This window comes from Sciurus carolinensis, chromosome 16 (assembly GCF_902686445.1).
Source record: "Sciurus carolinensis chromosome 16, mSciCar1.2, whole genome shotgun sequence".
Classification (NCBI taxonomy): Eukaryota; Metazoa; Chordata; class Mammalia; order Rodentia; family Sciuridae; genus Sciurus; species Sciurus carolinensis.
This window is the reverse complement of record NC_062228.1, coordinates 26037001-26055202: the sequence shown is the minus strand read 5'-3', so window position 1 is coordinate 26055202 and position 18202 is coordinate 26037001. Positions and strand designations below refer to the sequence as shown.

Here is an 18202-nt window from a genome sequence, read left to right as displayed (position 1 = left end):
GCCAGACCAGAGCTCTGTGGGGAACAGCAGCCTGAGTTGGGCTATTGCCACCACAAACATACATAAGATGGCAGAGGCCTGGTGGGGTCAGGTCAGAGAGGATGCTCGGACACACCTGCTCTACAGTAATGCCATAGGATCGGAAGAGAGGAATTTACAGGCTGCTTTTTCAGTGGTTTAAAATGACTTTTAAATGGCCTGACTCCTAATTTTCCTTCACAGCCTTGTCTGGGCACTGTCTCCTCTGGGAAGCCTGCCCTGGCCTGGCTGAGGGGCCCTGGGTACATTCTGCCCCCGTCCACCCACTGCCCCTCACCCACACCACTCTTGGGTTACCTGTGATTGTGGACATGTACTCCTCGAGGCCAGGAAGCACTGTATTTACTCAAAATCTACCTCCAGTGCCTAGCACCATGCCACCCAGCAGATGTCCAGTACATGTTCATTGAGTGACAGAATAATGACTGACCTCCAGAGTCTCACCAGGTTGCCAGTGGGAGCCTACGTTTGGAAGTCAGACCTGATTGTGCCATCTTTTCTTCTTTCTGGGCTGTAGAAGGAAGAGGTAGGCGAGGCCCTGCACGACGTTGATTTTCAGCAGTTGAAGATCGAGAATGCTCAGTTTTTAGAGACGATTGAAGCACGGAATCAAGACCTGATCCAGCTGAAGCTGGCATCCGGAAACACCCTGCAGATCCTCAACGCGTACAAAGTAAGGCCCACCCCAGTGCTGGGGACCCCCACCAGGCCTACTTACCCAGCTTCCCAGCCACAGGGTTAGGACTAGGTTTCAAACCCAGCACTGAAGCATCCCAAATGCAGCACATGAGAACCACCTGCGGGGGTGGTTTGTTTTGTTTTGTTTTTGGTACCAGGAATTGAACCCACAGGTGCTTAACCACTGAGCTACAACCTCAGACCTTTCTAAATATTTTATTTTAAGACAGGGCCTCACTAAGTTGCTCAGGGCCTCGCCAAGCTGCTGAGGCTGGCTTTGAACTTGTGATCTTCCTGCCTCAGCCTCCTGAGCCTTTGGGATTGTAGGAGTGTGCTACCACATCTGGCAAGGTTTTCTTTTTTAAAAATATACCAATGTCCTAGTCCCACCCTGACTCGTTGAAATAGGGGTAAGGGTCATGTATCTTGCTTTATTTTTAATTCACCAGGTGAATTTTATGCACAGAATTGTACACACTACGACCTTTAGGGCCCTGTTTAATTTAGGCATGTACTAAGTACTTCCCTGCTTACAACCCTGTAAAGAAAAACAGTCTTAGCTCTAAATCAGGAAACTATTAAATTATTTATCATCCAAATGCAATGCTTTTGGGAGAGAAGAGGCACTATTAATAATTAAGCAGGGATTCTGGGCATGAGTAGGGCCTGACCCCAGCAGACCAGGTCATCTGGTCACCTTCTAGCAACCACCTAATGTAGTGGTCAACAAACTGGGCCAGTGTATTTCCACCCACTGACCTGTGAGCTAAGGGTGGTTTTCATAGAATATCTGTAAGTGATTGCATGATAGAGAATACTAACTTTGAAACCCAGTTAAGCAAAATTGTTTCTCCCCCAGAAATTCCATTCTTCTCACTAGTAGACTTGTATTCCAATATATTATACTCAACTATAATTTTGTCAATAAAACATACTATCATCAATTAAACATTTGTAGGGTTTGGGTCTTTTCTCTTATTAATATAAGTAATCATGTTAATAGGTACAATCGTTTTGCCTCTGGGCCTACACAGTCTAAAATATTTACTATCTGGTCCTTTACAGAAAGTTTGCTGACTCCTGGCCTAGTTCCCAGGTGGCAATAGTGGCTGTGAGCCTAGGTAGCTCACAGGTGACCTTCAATGGGTCCACAGTGTCATTTAAAAATGTGAATTTGAATATGTTTAGACCAGGCTTATGTTTGTCAATATTTTTCTATTACAAATGGAAAAGACTGAGGCTCCAAGATGCAGAGTATTTGCCAGATTCAAGCCTCAGGTTAGTAGCAGAGCTAGGACTCCCAGTTCAGCATGTGTCCCTCTCACTGCCTTCTCCTGGCCTAGAGTATGTGGAAAATATTGTGCTGGCATGACATGTTTATGTGTCATGAGCGTCCAACAGGTCACCTGCTTTTAGGTTACCTCATCACACTTGGCATCTGATCACTGTTAGTTCAAGATGAAACAGGCCCCTTGCTGCTAACCACCTTGGATAACTGGCGGTCAGGTACATGGGACCTGGATCTCATTCTGTGGAATCAGTTTACTAGCACAGGACCTGTCGGGTCTTGGGATTTTGGAAGTGGAGCTACTGCTTTATAAAATGGATCTGCCAGGTTGCAGGGCCTGAGGTCCATAAGGCTGTATCTAGACTCAAGGTGCGGATTGTTATCCAATACCAGAGCAGTAGCAGCTGCATAGGCCACTGTGGGCCAAACAGGAGCCACTTTGGTCCAAAGTCCAGTGGCCACTGTGTCCATAGACCTCTTGCACATGATCAAGCAGATGGCAGAACTTGGGGAGAGGCCCCACAGGAGTCCAAAGGTAGAGCAGGTTGAGGGACAAGCTGAGCCGCTTCCTCCATGACCCACTTCAGCTCTCCTGGGAGAAATGGAGGCAGAACCTCACCTGGGATTGGAGATGGCTCTGCTGGGGGAGATGCTTCATCTGGGCAAGACGCTTCACCTGTCCGAGGTGGGGGTTTGTGTCTTACCACCAGGATGGAATTTTGTGTAGTCTATGCTGTGTCCCCAGCACCGAGGACAGTGCCCGACAGAGCAGGTGCTCAGCCGATATTATCAAATGAACTGCTAGGAGGAGATGAGATGGCAGCAGAGTCGCAAAGTGGAGGCAGAGCGGGCTGTGCAGGGATGTCGCTCCAGGATGTCAAAACTGGCAAAGCAGAGCCAGAGCCCCTGCCTGGCGACCTTAGGCCCTGGGGGTCACTCTCCTCCCCCGGCTCATCTCTCCAGCTAGCACTTCTTTAAGGCTCATTTCCTGTTCCACATCCTGCACTTGAATAGGAGACCAGACTCCGGGGGTCAGCTTGGGGCGGGGGAGGCAGTTCGTTGACAATATTGGCTGTGTTTTTGGTGGGGGAAAACAGGTGACAGAAGGGGTCATTTTAATATAAATATCAAAAGACCCCAAAGTGGACCTTGTTAAAAACACACAGAATAACTTCCCTCTATTAGCAAAAGTATCAATACCTGTGTTCTGCCAGACACAGGGCCGAGTGCTGAGGGTCTAGCACTCAGACAGCACAAGACAGGTAAGGTGTCTTCTGTGACCTCCCCGAGTGATCCTGAATCAGATCAATGGTGTCTCTTCCTGTGGCTATATGCCCTCAAACCTGCATGGCGGTACCTGATAGAGCACAAGCCGATAACTATGGCTGCAGTAAGTTGCTCTTGACTGACTGAACTAGTGATAGGTGCCCACAGAAGGTAGGCCGCTAAGATGCCCCCAGACCCTGCCCTCAGGTGCAACTGAGGCTGTGAACGCTCATGAGGCTCTGCCTGTTACATCATACGGCACATTCGACCTGAGGATGGGGAGGTTATGCGTTGGGCCTGACTAATCACGTGAGCCTGTTGAAAGCAGAGTTCCTCTGTAACCCCGAGCCCCAGGTGAGAACCACAGTCCTGGCCACTCCTTGATTTCAGTCTGGCAGGGTCATGGGCAGAGAATCCAGTCACTCTGTGCCCAGACTTCTGACCTAGAGAAACTGAGAGACAACAAATCGCTATTGTTTTAAGCCTCAAAGTCTATGCTAATTGGCCACACCACAATAGAAAACTCTGGAAACCTTTCCAGCAGCAGCCTCCTTAAGTGACTGGCATCTGAACGGAGCGTTGGACACCAACTCTTGCGGCACTTTGTGAAGACCCTGTCCCAACAGAGCCAGTCCTTGCCTTGCTGTGGCCCTTGCAGGTCCACTCTCTCCTGACCCTCCTCTCTAAGTTGCTGGCTGCACTACCTTCCCTCTGCTCTCCTTCCTTCCTGCTGAATGGTTGGCTGGCAGAGGAGTCTTGTCTTGCACTCCCCACCCCCAAGCTGACCCCCGGAGTCTGGTCTCCTATCCAGGTGCAGGATGTGGAATAGGAAATGCACCTTAAAGAAGTGCTGGCTGGAGAGATGAGCAGTGGGGACCCCCAGGGCCTAAGGTCGCCAGGCAAGGGCTCTGGCTCTGCTTTGCCAGTTTTGACACCCTGGAGCGACACCCCTGTGCAGCCCCGCTCTGCCTCCATCTGTGACTCTACTGCCCTCCCATCTTCTCTCCCAGCTTGTTCACACCCTCTCCCAGGCCCTTTCCTTAGCTTGGATCGTTCCTCTCTTCCCTCTTCCTGGACTTGTCCTGATTCAGCTCTCTCCAGCGTTCCTTCCTCAGGACCACCTTCCCTGTCATTCTGACACCTTGGTGCAGTTCAATTCTGAGTTTCTTCTTGCGTTTATTTGCCTCCAAATCTCTGAGCCAGCCTCCTGGAGGCAGGACCTGGGTGGTTACCCTGAACAGTATCTGGTGCAGGGCGGGTGGGTGGATTATCTGGAAATCACTGGCTCCTTCCCTTGGCCCACTCCTCAGCCAGGCAGAGCGTATCTCACCTCCTCTGGTTGACTTCCCCCTGGGGGACAGCACCCAAAGGGGACCAGACTGAGAAGTGGGAACCATGGGGAGCTGGTGGAGGGCAAGTGATGAAATGGGAACCTTTAAGGGAGCTTTGAGGATCCTCTCCCTACCCCCTGACATCAGCAGGACTTGGCAGTGGGTCCATGGTAGATGGAAGCCGGGGGCTATGGGGTCACACTGCTTAGGTTCAAATCTTGCCTCCCCCATCTTGAGATCTTGGGCAAATTGCTTCACTGTCCTAAGTGGGGATAGTGGTAGCACCACTTCCTGTGGAGTGTCCCTTCCTCTCCATCCTCACCAGGTAGCCATGACAACTGTTTGTTGAATGTCCTCCATATGCCAAGCACAGTGTCCAGCTCTCTACCAGGATATCTCCTGTAACCTTGCCACAATCCTATAAGCTGACTGGATCAAGCTCGGAGAGGTCTGGGACTTTCACAACGTGTCCCTTAGTAAACGGTGGGTCCTGGTGTGTTAACCACTCTCCATCTGAGGACAAAATCCTGAAGTCCTCTCCTCCTCTGCCAGTTCTCAGACATGAGGACTCTGGAAACCTGGGCCCCCATGAGAGGAGTAAGCCCAAGTTCCTGAACAGTCCTGTTTTCTTCCTACTACCCTTCCCACCATCTTGAGAGGAACTCTGGGCTCAAGACTTGCTGTGTTACTGTGTTTCAGAGCAAGCTTCACCGAGCAGTGGAGATGTACATCTGTTTGGGCAAGGAGATCTTGCTGAGAAAAGAGCTACTTGAAAAAATTGATAAAGAAACCATACAAGTAGAGGAGGTAGGAGAGGGAGAAACGTTTCTGACGTTTGTCTTTTGTCTGAGAGGGTTTGGGTGAATGTTCACCAAGATCCAAGATGCCTGGTTTTTTATCTCGAGAAGTATAGACCATCCAAATCAAAATAGCTCTGAGTCATCAAAGCAGAAGGTGGACTTACAGCCCAGGAGTGTTACATTTACTGCTGAGTGAGGTTCTAGAGTCAATTAAAAATCTCGTAGAGTCGTAGAGTCCAAATAGTGCAAGAATCTGTAAAATACAATATTTAAAGTTTTGTACCTACAACCCCATAAAAATGTTTATAATGCATGTCATGTACACCTGGCAAACTATAATGTTTTGAATAAAGGGGAGAGAGAGAGAGAGAGAGAGAGAGAGAGAGAGAGAGAGAGAGAGAGAGAGGATGCTCTTTTAAAACACAACTCTTCCTTGGCGCAGTAGCTGCCCTGAAGGACAGCAGTCCTTGGTTCCTTGGTTCCATGCCTATCTATGAAGGATGGCAGACCTATGACCTCTGCCCCAGGCTCGCTCCAGAACCTGTGGTCACTGTGTGGAAAGTGAGAGGAATCAGCTGACCTTCCTACATATCTGCCTTGCAAGTTATCTCTTGCATTATTTTCTGAGCACAGGGAGCTAAATTTTTGTGACTTTAATGCACACAAGATGTGACTCAGCTACACATAGGATGTGAGTTTTTTGGAAGGATGGAGGAAAAAGAACACTGGACACCATAGTTAAATGGCCTGGCCTTGGGTTTCATACTGCCAGCTTCTGACCTTGAACAAAACTTTACATAATTATTAATTTTATTTTTGGCACTGCTGGGGATCTAACCCAGGACCTCACATATGCTAGCTAGGGGCTGTAACACTGAGCTATATATCCCTCCTGAACAAGCCTTCAAATGAGACAGGACTGTTTCCATATATGTAACATAGAGGTCACAGCTCTTCTTGTGGCAATTAGATGAGATCACATATAATGATGCTTTGTCAACCTCGAAAGCTTTGACTACAATTATTAGTGCTTTTGTCTTGAGTAGGTCTCAAGTGTACCCATCCGTGTGGCTCAAGCCTGCCCCCAATGGCCAGAAGTCCAGAGTATTACTTGAAACAGTTTTGTCATGCCACTCACATCGTATTTGCATCAGTCATGTTGTCTTTGTGATCAAAATACTGAGAACAACAACTTAGAGAAGGAAGGATTTCTTTGGGCTCATGATTACAGAGGAGCCAGTCTATAGTCAGCTGGCTCCAAGGCAGAAACATGGTGGAAGGGCATGGTGGAGCAAAGCCATCAACTCACGGCAGCCAGAAAGCAGAAAGAGAGAGAGGAAGGGGTTAGGGATAAAAGGCACACTTCCAGGACTCGCCCCTAGTGTCCTCCTTCACCTGGGTCCTACTTCCCAGTGGTCCATCCATGTATTAATGGATTAATCCATTTCATTAACCATTGATGAGGTCAGAGCCCTCATGATCCAATCATTGCTGAAGAGCCTCACCTTTGAACCTTTTTGCATTGGGGACCATTTTAACATGAACTCGTGAGGTACATTCCAGGTCCAAACCATAACAGTAGCCTCAATGGAGAATCAACACTTTCTGCAGAAGACCCAGCCTCAGTATAGAGTGACAGGTGACAAAACTGAAGCAGAAGGCTGTGTTCTCTCTCCTTGCAGGATTTTTGTGTCACTTATTTTGTCTTTGGGTTGATAGTTATTGGATAACAAGTAAAGCTTAAAATTGACTTTTAAAAGCCTAGCATTCACTACTTAGTGTATTTAAAAGGCTGGCATACTGTTTATTAGCTTTTTGAAAACAGCTTCATTGAGATATAATCCACATACCATATCATTCACTCATTTCATCCATTTCAAGTATGTAGCTTAAAGGTGTTTGGTATTTTAAGAATTATGTAACTATCAGCACAATAATTTTTGCGACATTTCCATCACCCCCAAAAGAAACCCTGCATCTATGATAAGTCCTCTAGTCCCCCTTACATCATTCCCTCTCTCCAGCTCAAACAACTACTAATCTACTTCCTGTCCCTTCAGATTTGTCTATTCTGGATATTTCACGTAAACGGGGTCATAGAATATGTGGTCTTTCCTGTCTGGTTTCGTTAACATGGAATAACATTTTCAGAGTTAATGTTGTTGTAGCATGCATTAATTCTTTGTTTTTATGAATTAATAATATTCTGCTGTATGGCTAGACCACAGTTTATTTTCTATTCATCAGGCAATGGATATTTGGGTTTCTACTTTTTGACTAAGATGGATAATGCTGATATGAACTTTCTTGAACAGTTTTTTTTTTATGTGAATATGTGTTTTCTTTTCTCTTGGACATATATCTAAAAGGAGATTGTGAGTTATATGTGGTAACTCTATGTTTAACATTTAGAGAAACTGCCAAATTGTTTTGTAAAGTGGTTACACTATTTTACGCTCCTACCACCTTCCAATTTCTATACATTTTCATCGATACTTGTCATAAAAAAATTTTTTTAATGGTCATTGCTGTTGGTATGTACTAATATCTCAGTGTGGTTTTTATTTGAATTTCCCTACTGATGAGCATCATTGGTCATGTGTCCATCCCTATTTTGCAGAAATGTATATTCATGTTATTTGGTCAGTTTTTAATTGGGTTATTTACTTTTTTATCCTTGAGTTATAAGAATCTGTTCTGGACTCAGTCTCTTATCAGAAATATGATTTGCAAATATTTTCTCCTGTGAGTTTCATTTCATTTTTTTTCTTTATTTTTTTTATTATTGTACACAAATGGGATACATGTCGTTTCTCTATTTGTACATGGCGTAAAGGCATACCATTTGTGTAATCATAAATTTACATAGGGTAATGTTTGATTCATTCTGTTATTTTTTTCCCTTCCCCCCCACCCCTCCCACCCCTCTTTTCCCTCTATACAGTCCTTCCTTCCTCCATTCTTGCCCCCCTCCCTAAACCTAACTCTAACCCTAACACTAACTCTTCCCACCCCCCATTATGTGTCCTCATCCACTTATTAGCGATATCATTCTTCCTTTGGTTTTTTGAGATTGGCTTATCTCACTTAGCATGATATTCTCCAGTTTCATTCATTTGCCTGCAAATGCCATAATTTTATCATTCTTTATGGCAGAGTAATATTCCATTGTATATATATACCACAGTTTCTTTATCCATTCATCAATTGAAGGACATCTAGGTTGGTTCCACAATCTGGCTATTGTGAACTGAGCAGCTATGAACATTGATGTGGCTGTATCTCTGTAATATGCTGATTTTAAGTCCTTTGGGTATAGGCCAAGGAGTGGGATAGCTGGGTCAAATGGTGGTTCCATTCCAAGTTTTCTAAGGAGTCTCCACACTGCTTTCCAGAGTGGCTGCACTAATTTGCAGTCCCACCAGCAATGTATGAGTGTACCTTTCTCCCCACATCCTCGCCAACACCTGTTGTTGCTTGTATTCTTGATAATCGCCATTCTAATTGGGGCGAGACGGAATCTTAGGGTGGTTTTGATTTGCATTTCTCTTATTACTAGAGATGTTGAACATTTTTCCATATGTTTGTTGATTGCTTGTAGATCTTCTTCTGTGAAGTGTCTATTCATTTCCTTAGCCCATTTGTCGATTGGATTACTTGCATTCTTGGTGTAGAGTTTTTTGAGTTCTTTATAGATTCTGGAGATTAGTGCTCTATCTGAAGTATAATTGGCAAAGATTTTCTCCCACTCTGTAGGCTCTTTCTTTGCATTGCTGATAGTTTCCTTTGCTGAGAGAAAGCTTTTTAGTTTGAATCTATCCCAGTTATTAATTCTTGCTTTTATTTCTTGTGCTATTGGAGTCCTGTTGAGGAAGTCTGGTCCTAAGCCGACATGTTGACGCTCTGGACCTACTTTTTCTTCTATAAGATGCAAGGTCTCTGGTCTGATTCCGAGATCCTTAATCCACTTTGAGTTTAGTTTTGTGCATGGTGAGAGATATGGGTTTAGTTTCATTCTGTTGCATATGGATTTCCAATTCTGCCAGCACCATTTGTTGAAGAGGCTATCTTTTCTCCATTGCATATTTGTGGCACCTTTGTCTAGTATGAGAAAATTGTATTTATTTGGGTTTGTGTCCGTGTCCTCTATTCTGTACCATTGATCCACCTTTCTATTTTGGTACCAATACAATGCCGTTTTTGTTACTATTGCTTTGTAGTAGAGTTGAAGATCTGGTATTGCGATACCCACTGCTTCACTCTTTCTGCCAAGGATTGCTTTAGCTATTCTGGGTTTTTTATTCTTCCAGATGAATTTCATAAGTTCTTGCTCTATTTCTGTAAGGTACATCATTGGGATTTTAATTGGAATTGCATTGAATCTGTATAGCACTTTTGGTAGTATGGCCATTTTGACAATATTAATTCTTCCTATCCAAGAACATGGGAGATCTTTCCATCTTCTGAGGTTTTCTTTAATTTCTTTCTTTAGTGTTCTGTAGTTCTCATTGTAGAGGTCTTTCACCTCTTTTGTGAGATTGATTCCCAAGTATTTTATTTTTTCGAAGCTATTGTGAATGGGGTAGTTTTCCTAATTTCTCTTTCTAAAGATTCATCGCTTATGTATAGAAATGCCTTAGATTTATGTGCATTAATCTTATATCCCGCTACTTTACTGAATTCACTTATGAGATCTAACAGTTTTCTGGTGGAATTTCCTGGTTCCTCTAAGTATACAATCATATCATCAGCAAATAGGGATAGTTTGAGTTCTTCTTTTCCTATGCATATCCCTTTAATTTCTTTGGTCTGTCTAATTGCTCTGGCTAGAGTTTCAAGGACGATATTGAATAGAAGTGGTGAAAGAGGGCATCCCTGCCTTGTTCCAGTTTTTAGAGGGAATGCTTTCAGTTTTTCACCATTTAGAATAATATTAGCCATGGGCTTAGCGTAGATGGCCTTTACAATGTTAAGGAATGTTCCCACTATCCCTATTTTTTCTAGTGTTTTGAGCATGAAGGGATGCTGTATTTTATCAAATGCTTTTTCTGCATCTATCGAAATAATCATGTGATTCTTGACTTTAAGTCTATTGATATGGTGAATTACATTTATTGATTTCCTGATGTTGAACCAATCTTGCATCCCTGGGATGAAACCCACTTGATCATGGTGCACTATCTTTTTAATATGTTTTTGTATGCGATTTGCTAAAATTTTGTTGAGAATTTTTGCGTCGATGTTCATTAAGGATATTGGTCTTAAATTTTCTTTCCTCGATGTGTCTCTGTCTGGTTTAGGTATCAGGCTAATATTGGCTTCATAGAATGAGTTTGGGAGGGTTCCCTCCTCTTCTATTTCATGGAATACTTTGAGAAGTATTGGAATGAGCTCTTCTTCAAAGGTTTTGTAGAACTCGGCTGAGAACCCATCTGGTCCTGGACTTTTCTTTGTTGGTAGGCTTTTGATGATTTCTTCTATTTCATTACTTGAAATTGGTCTATTTAAATTGTGTATGTCCTCCTCGTTCAGTTTAGGCAATTCATATGTCTCTAGAAACCTGTTGATGTCTTCGAAATTTTCTATTTTGTTGGAGTATAGATTTTCAAAATAGCTTCTAATTATGTTTTGTATTTCAGTCGTGTCTGTTGTGATATTTCCTTGTTCATTCCGAATTTTAGTAATTTGGGTTTTCTCTCGTCTTCTCTTTGTTAGTGTGGCTAAAGGTTTATCAATTTTGTTTATTTTTTCGAAGAACCAACTATTTATTTTGTCAATTTTTTGTATTGTTTCTTTTGTTTCAATTTCGTTGATTTCAGCTCTGAGTTTGACTATTTCCTGTCTTCTACTACTTTTGGTGTTGGTCTGTTCTTCTTTTTCTAGGGCTTTGAGCTGTAGTGTTAGGTCGTTTATTTTTTGAGTTTTACTTCTTTTATTAAATGCGCTCCATGAAATAAATCTTCCTCTAAGTACTGCTTTCATAGTGTCCCAGAGATTTTGATATGATGTTTCTTTGTTCTCATTTACCTCTAAGAATTTTTTAATTTCCTTCCTAATATCTTTTGTTATCCATTCATCATATAAAAGCATATTGTTTAATCTCCAGGTGTTGGAGTAGTTTCTGTTTTTTACTCTTTCATTTATTTCTAACTTCAATCCATTATGATCTGATAGAATACAAGGTAGTGTCTCTATCTTCTTGTATTTGCTGACATTAGCTTTGTGGCATAATATATGGTCTATTTTAGAGAAGGATCCATGTGCTGCTGAGAAGAAAGTGTATTCGCTCTTGGTTGGATAGTATATTCTATAAATGTCTGTTAAGTCTAAATTATTGATTGTGTTATTGAGATCTATGGTTTCTTTGTTCAATTTTTGTTTGGAAGATCTGTCCAGTGGTGAGAGAGGCGTGTTAAAATCACCTAGTATTATTGTGTTATGGTCTATTTGGTTTCTAAAATTGAGAAGGATTTGTTTAACATACATGGATGAGCCACTGTTTGGGGCATAGATGTTTATGATTGTTATATCTTGCTGATTTATGTTTCCCTTAAGCAGTATGAAATGTCCTTCCTTATCCCTTCTGACTAACATTGACTTGAAGTCCACATTATCTGAAATGAGGATGGATACTCCAGCTTTTTTGCTGAGTCCATGTGCATGGTATGTTTTTCCCCATCCTTTCACCTTTAGTCTATGGGTATCTCTTTCTATGAGGTGAGTCCCTTGCAGGCAACATATGTTGGATCTTTCTTTTTAATCCAATCTGCCAGTCTATGTCTTTTGATTGATGAATTCAGGCCATTAACATTCAGGGTTATTATTGAGATATGATTTGTATTCCCGGTCATTTGGTTCATATTTAAAATTTTATTTATTTATTTATTTCTTTTTTGACACGACTTGGTTCCTCCTTTATTTGACAGTTCCTTTAGGATAATTCTTCCCTTTGCTGATTTGCTTCTTTGTTTTTTATTTCTTCCTCATGAAATATTTTGCCGAGAATGTTCTGTAATGCTGGCTTTCTTTTTGTAAATTCTTTTAGCTTTTGTTTATCATGGAAAGATTTTATTTCATCGTCAAATTTGAAGGTAAACTTTGCTCGGTATAAGATTCTTGGTTGGCATCCATTTTCTTTCAGAGCTTGAAAAATGTTGTTCCAGGCCCTTCTAGCTTTTAGGGTCTGGATTGAAAAATCTGCTGATATCCGTATTGGTTTCCCCCTGAATGTAATTTGGTTCTTTTCTCTCATAGCCTTTAAAATTCTGTCTTTATTTTGTATGTTAGGTATTTTAATTATAATGTGCCTTGGTGTGGGTCTATTGAATTTTGTGTATTTGGAGTCCTATAAGCCTCTTGAACTTGATTTTCCATTTCATTCTTCAGATTTGGGAAATTTTCTTATATTATTTCATTGAATAGATTGTTCATTCCTTTGGTTTGTTTCTCTAAGCCTTCCTCAATCCCAATAATTCTCAAATTTGGCCTTTTCATGATATCCCATAGTTCTTGCAGATTCTGTTCATGATTTCTTACCATCTTCTCTGTTTGTTCAACTTTGTTTTCGAGGTTAAATATTTTGTCTTCAATATCTGAAGTTCTGTCTTCCAGGTGTTCTATCCTATTGGTTATGCTTTCTATGGAGTTCTTAATTTGGGCTTATTGTTTCCTTCATTTCAAGGATTTCTGTTTGGTTTTTTTTTCAATATCTCTAACTCTTTATTGAAATGATCTTTTGCTTCCTGAATTTGCTCTGTTAACTGTCGATTGGTGCGATCATTCAATGCCTGCATTTGCTCTTTCATCTCATCATTCAATGCCTGCATTTGCTCTTTCATCTCATCGTTTGCTTCCCTAATCATTTTAATTATGTACATTCTGAACTCCCTTTCTGTCATTTCTTCTGCCATGCTGTCGTTGGATTCTATTGATGTAACATCTCGATTTGTTTGGGGCATTTCTTCCCTTGTTTTCTCATATTGTTCTGGAATCAGTGGGTCATTAAGATATTGCAGATTTCCTCTATCGACTTATAATGTCCCTGAAGATTGCTAGTATATTCCCTCTTATCCTTCAGTAGCCTGAAGTCTTGGAGGAAGTTGATAATGTGGAGCTCCACGAAGAAGCTGCCTCTCTAGGGTGGTGACCCTCAGGTGGCGTATATTCCCTGCTAGTGGGCAGAGGTGTCTCCACTTGTTGACCAATGGTCATCCAATGGGGAACTAGGCTGCGGGCTGAGGCAAGTCCTGTTTGTGCCTGTGTCTCTGGTTTTACCGTCCCTGTGGGAAAACCTCTCCCGGTAGGAAAGACTCACTCGGTGGGAAAGTCTCGCTGGTCAGTGCCCCTCCTAGAGGTTCCCCTCAATCTACAACTACCGCCTGGGCTGGGCTGTCTTCCTCTGCAACATTCCCAGGGGCCCGGACCTACCTCCTGGGCCTGGGAGCCTCACCCTCCGCAGGCGAGTCTCCTTAGGCTGCCTCTCCCAGATAATCTGCCCGCAGTCCTGGAAACTTCGCTCCGCCCCTAGGCGTGTCTCTGTGCGGCTCTTCCAGCAAGAAGCCACCTAGCTCCTGGAACCCTACTCTGCACCTAATCGCCTGGCTATGCGGCCCCTCCTCTGAGCCGCCACCTGGAGCCTTGTACAATAGCTCCGATACCCAGAGACCCGCCACACACCTCCTCCACCGGACAACAGCCCGGTTTCCGACGCAGTCCCTAGGAGTCCAAGCAACTCACTTCGCGTCTCCTCCTACCGCCAACCTCCCGTAGCCCTAGGCAGTCACTCCAAGCCCAAGTGACCCGCCCTGTTCCTCCTCCTCCTCCTCGGGGTAGCCCCCGGGTGTTCAGGGGCAGTGGCTCCGAGACCAAGTGACCCACCGCGCTCCTCCTCCAGGCAGACCACCGGTGTTCAGGAGCGGTCGCTTTGAGTGCAATCAACTCACCACTCGCCTCCTCCTCAGGCAACTGCCTGTGTCTCTGATGCAGTCACTCCTAGACCAAGCGACCCGCCGCGCTTCTCCTCTTCCTCCGGGCAACCCCCGGTGTTCAGAAGCGGCTGCTCTGAGTCCTAACAGCTCGCCACGCAGCTCCTCCTCAGGCAGCTGCCCGGAGTCCCAGTGGTTGCTCCGAGTCCAAGCGCTGTGCTGAGCGGCCTCCTCTACGATGATCCCAGTTGTCCGTGTTTACCGCTCCAGCGGGGGGAGGGGCGTCTCGCCGAGCAACTCCACTTCACAAATTCCCTGCGTTCCGGGGCTACCACCCCATCCGAGACACCTCCCCAACGGGAGAGACTCACCCGGCGGCTTTGAGTTGGTCCCAAGTCTCTCACTATCTCCTCTTTTGAATCCTGCGTCCTGGAGCAGCGTGAAATGCAGCCGCCCTCTAGGCCGCCATCTTCGCTCCCCTCATTTCATTTTTTGATGGTATTGTTTACAACACAATAAGTTTTAATTTTGGCGAAGTCCAGTTTATTATTTTCTTTTATACTTGTTGCTTGGTTTCATATCTAAGAAACCTTTGCCTAACCTGAGGTCATCAAGATTTGCCTCTAAGTCTTCTTTAAGAGTTTTATAGTTTTAGTTCTTACATTTGGGTTTATGATTGATTTGGAATTAATTTTTTAAGTGGTGTAAGGAAAGGGTTCAAAGCCAAAATAAGAAAGAAGATGAAGTTTGTTCACAGATTTTGTTCTATTAAAAAATTTTTTTCCCTTTGGTTCTCTTGTGTTTTTCTTCATTTCTTCCTGTGAATTTGAGTTACCATCTGCTGTTACTTTCTTATTCAAATATAGTTTTGTTTCAACCTGCCTTCTTTATGCCATTACTGTCAAATATATTACAATTTTATGTTACAGACCCCCTGCATACATATTATTCTATACCCTTGCTATTTAAATTGGTTGAGATGAAATATGAAATTATATTATCTTTTACAACTACCTCCATAAGTACCTTTTTTATAAAAAAAATGTGAATTCTGAATTACTGTCTAGGGTCGCTTGTTTTCGGTCTAAAGAACTTCCTTTACTGTTTCTCATAAGGAAGGTCTGCTAACGATGAAGTCTCTGGTTTTTTGTTTATTTGGGAAGGTTTTTATTACTTCTTCATTTAAAGAATTTGAAGAAATATGAAGCGCTTATCTTCCTGGCACTACAGGATGCTCCAGGTTCATCTTGGAGGATTCCTGCTCCAACCCCCAAATTAACCATTTCTCCAAGAAATGGTTCCTTTCAATCATGGCATTAGTAACCAAGATCTCTGTGTGCTCATTGCTTGCTTTGATTATTGAAAAGCCACTTTGCTGCATATAAGATGTGTGGTGCCTGTCACTTTTCTCTCCTTTCAGCATGTGTGTCATCCCATTGCTTTCTCATCTGCATCATCTCACATGAAAGTTTGCTGTTAATCTCATCAGGCTTTCATCTTATTTGTAGTGAATTGTCTTCTCTTGCTGCTTTGAACAATCTTTCTTTGCCTTGTGTGGATTTCTTTGCATTTATCCTATTTGGAGTTTGTTGAGTTCTTGGGTATGTACTGTTTAAATCAAATCTGGGAAGTTTTCAGCCATTGAGTGAATATTTTTTTCTGTTCCTCTCTCTTGTTCTTTCACTCTCATTACATGTAATTTGGTGCACTTGGTGATATTCCACATTTCTCTGAGATTCTATTAATTGGTTCTTTTTCTCTCTGCTGTTTATATAGTATCATCTTTATCAACCTACCTTCAAGATTACTGATTCTTATTTTTTTTTTCTGATGGCTTAAATTTACTGTCCATTTCCTTGTGGTGAAATTCTACTTTTGGTCATATTGAAAAATACCCCAAAATTTCCATTTGGTTCTTTTTAAATAATCCCTGTCTTTTTATTGATATTCTCCACTTGATAGAACATTATCATCATGTATTTCTTTAAGTCCTCAAACATGATTTACTTTGGTTCTTTGAATAGCTACTTTGAAGATCATCAGCTAAGTCCACCATCTGGACGTCCCCAAAACAGTTTTTGTTGCTGATTTTTTCCCTGTGTGGGTTGCACTTTCCCATTTCTTTGCCTATCTCATAATTTTTGTTAAAAACTGTACATTTTAGATATTGTAGTGACTTTGGATAATCCCTCTTCTCCTCCTTCTTGGACTAGTCATTGTTTATGACTTGGTTAGACTAGGTCAGTAGTTTGCTTCCCTTGCTGTTAGCAGAGGGTGTAGCCTTGGTCTTGGATGTAGTCTCCCTGACAACAGGGTTCATTTCTGTTTCAGCTGACTTCTGTTTGGTTTTTCATCTTTCTGCCAAACTTCTGGCTGCCTCTATTGGCATCAAACCCAGCTATTAGCTTCTATTAATTGCTACCCAATTTTTCTATTGCTTTCAACAACACCCTGAGACATCCCAATCCAATTAAAGTCAGGACCCTTTGCAGGGGCAAGGTGCTGCTAATCTTTGAGAAGGCTTGCTCCAACCTCAAGAGGACTTTGCTTTTTATTTATGTGTGTGTGGTTCTGTGGTGCTGGGGATTGAACCCAGGGCCTTGCACATGTTAGGCAAGCACTCTACCACTGAGTTACATCCCAGCCCTTCTTAAATTTTTATTTTGAGGCAGGGTCTCACTAATTTACCCAAGTTGGCTTCAAACTTGTGATCCTCCTGCCTCAGTCTCTGGTTTGGCAATAGTGCTCTTCTTAGTGGTCTCTTTCTCTAACGCCGCTGGGCATGGTGGTGCACATCTGTAGTCCTAGTAACTAGGGAGACTGAATCAGGATGATCACAAATTTGAGGCTAGCCTCAGCAACTTAGCAAGATCCTTGACAACTTAGCAAGACCTTGTCTTGAAATAAAAAATTTAAAAAACTGGAGAAGTAGATCAATAATAAAGTACCCTTAGACACAATCCCCAGAACAACAACAACAAAAAAATCAGCCTTAAAAAAGGAAGGACATTCTGACACATGCTATACTGTAGATAAATCTTGAGGACATTATGCTAAGTGACATAAGCCAGTTACAAAAGTACAAATAATGTATGATTCCATTTATAGGGGTTACCTATTATAGTCTAATTCATGGGGACAGAAGATTGGTGGCTAGGGGGTGAGGTGGGGAGGAAATGGTGAGTTAGTGGTTTAGTGAGTAGAGAGTGTCAGTTTGAGAAGATGAAAAAGTTCTGGAGATGGATGGTGGAGAAGTCACACAACAACGTGAATGTATTTAATGCCACTGAACCAAAGGCTTAAGAATTGGTTAAAATGGCGAATTTTATGTGTGTTTTACAATAAAAGAAGACAGGAAAGTGAACTGAGACTGATCAAAGTGTACTTCAATACCCAATTTTTTACATATACACAAAATTAAGAAATCAGAATAAGTAAAGCATATTCCTAAATAAAGAAGAGAAAGGAAGAAAGAAAAGGAAATGGGGGAAAGGAAGGGAAAGAAGAGTAGTGTTTCTTGAACTGGATTAAGACATCACAATCTATAAAAGTCCAAACCCCCCAAAATTCAGCAGAACTTCTTGACTGCCCCACCCTGTGAACATGTAACCGTTATTATCAGAACTACATGGAGAGTCGGCGGGGCCAGCAAGGCCCCAGAGAAAGAGCCACCAGGGTTCCCTGGGGTAATTGGTCCTTTCCAACCCAGGACCGGGCCAAAGCCGAGGCTTCCAACAAGAAGTTACGGAAGCAGCTGACTGAGTTCCGGGCACCACAGGTGATGATGTACCTCCGGGAGAAGATCCTAAATGGGGAGATGGAGAAGACCATCAAGATGTGGGAAAGAAAAGTGGAAATCGCAGAGGTGAGCCCCCG

The 18202-nt window shown here is 42.8% G+C and overlaps 1 protein-coding gene across 2 annotated transcripts in view; it reads left to right on the top strand.

Moving 5' to 3' along the window:
- Positions 1 to 18202, top strand: part of Ccdc113 (coiled-coil domain containing 113) — a 32942-nt gene that overhangs the window by 9893 nt on the left and 4847 nt on the right. The window contains exons 6-8 of one of the 2 annotated variants that reach the window (XM_047527134.1): positions 557 to 712; positions 5302 to 5409; positions 18036 to 18191. In XM_047527134.1, coding sequence (XP_047383090.1) covers positions 557 to 712; positions 5302 to 5409; positions 18036 to 18191 — 420 coding nt within the window. The remainder of the gene's footprint in view (positions 1 to 556; positions 713 to 5301; positions 5410 to 18035; positions 18192 to 18202) is intronic. The other variant, XM_047527135.1, reaches the window with a different exon arrangement.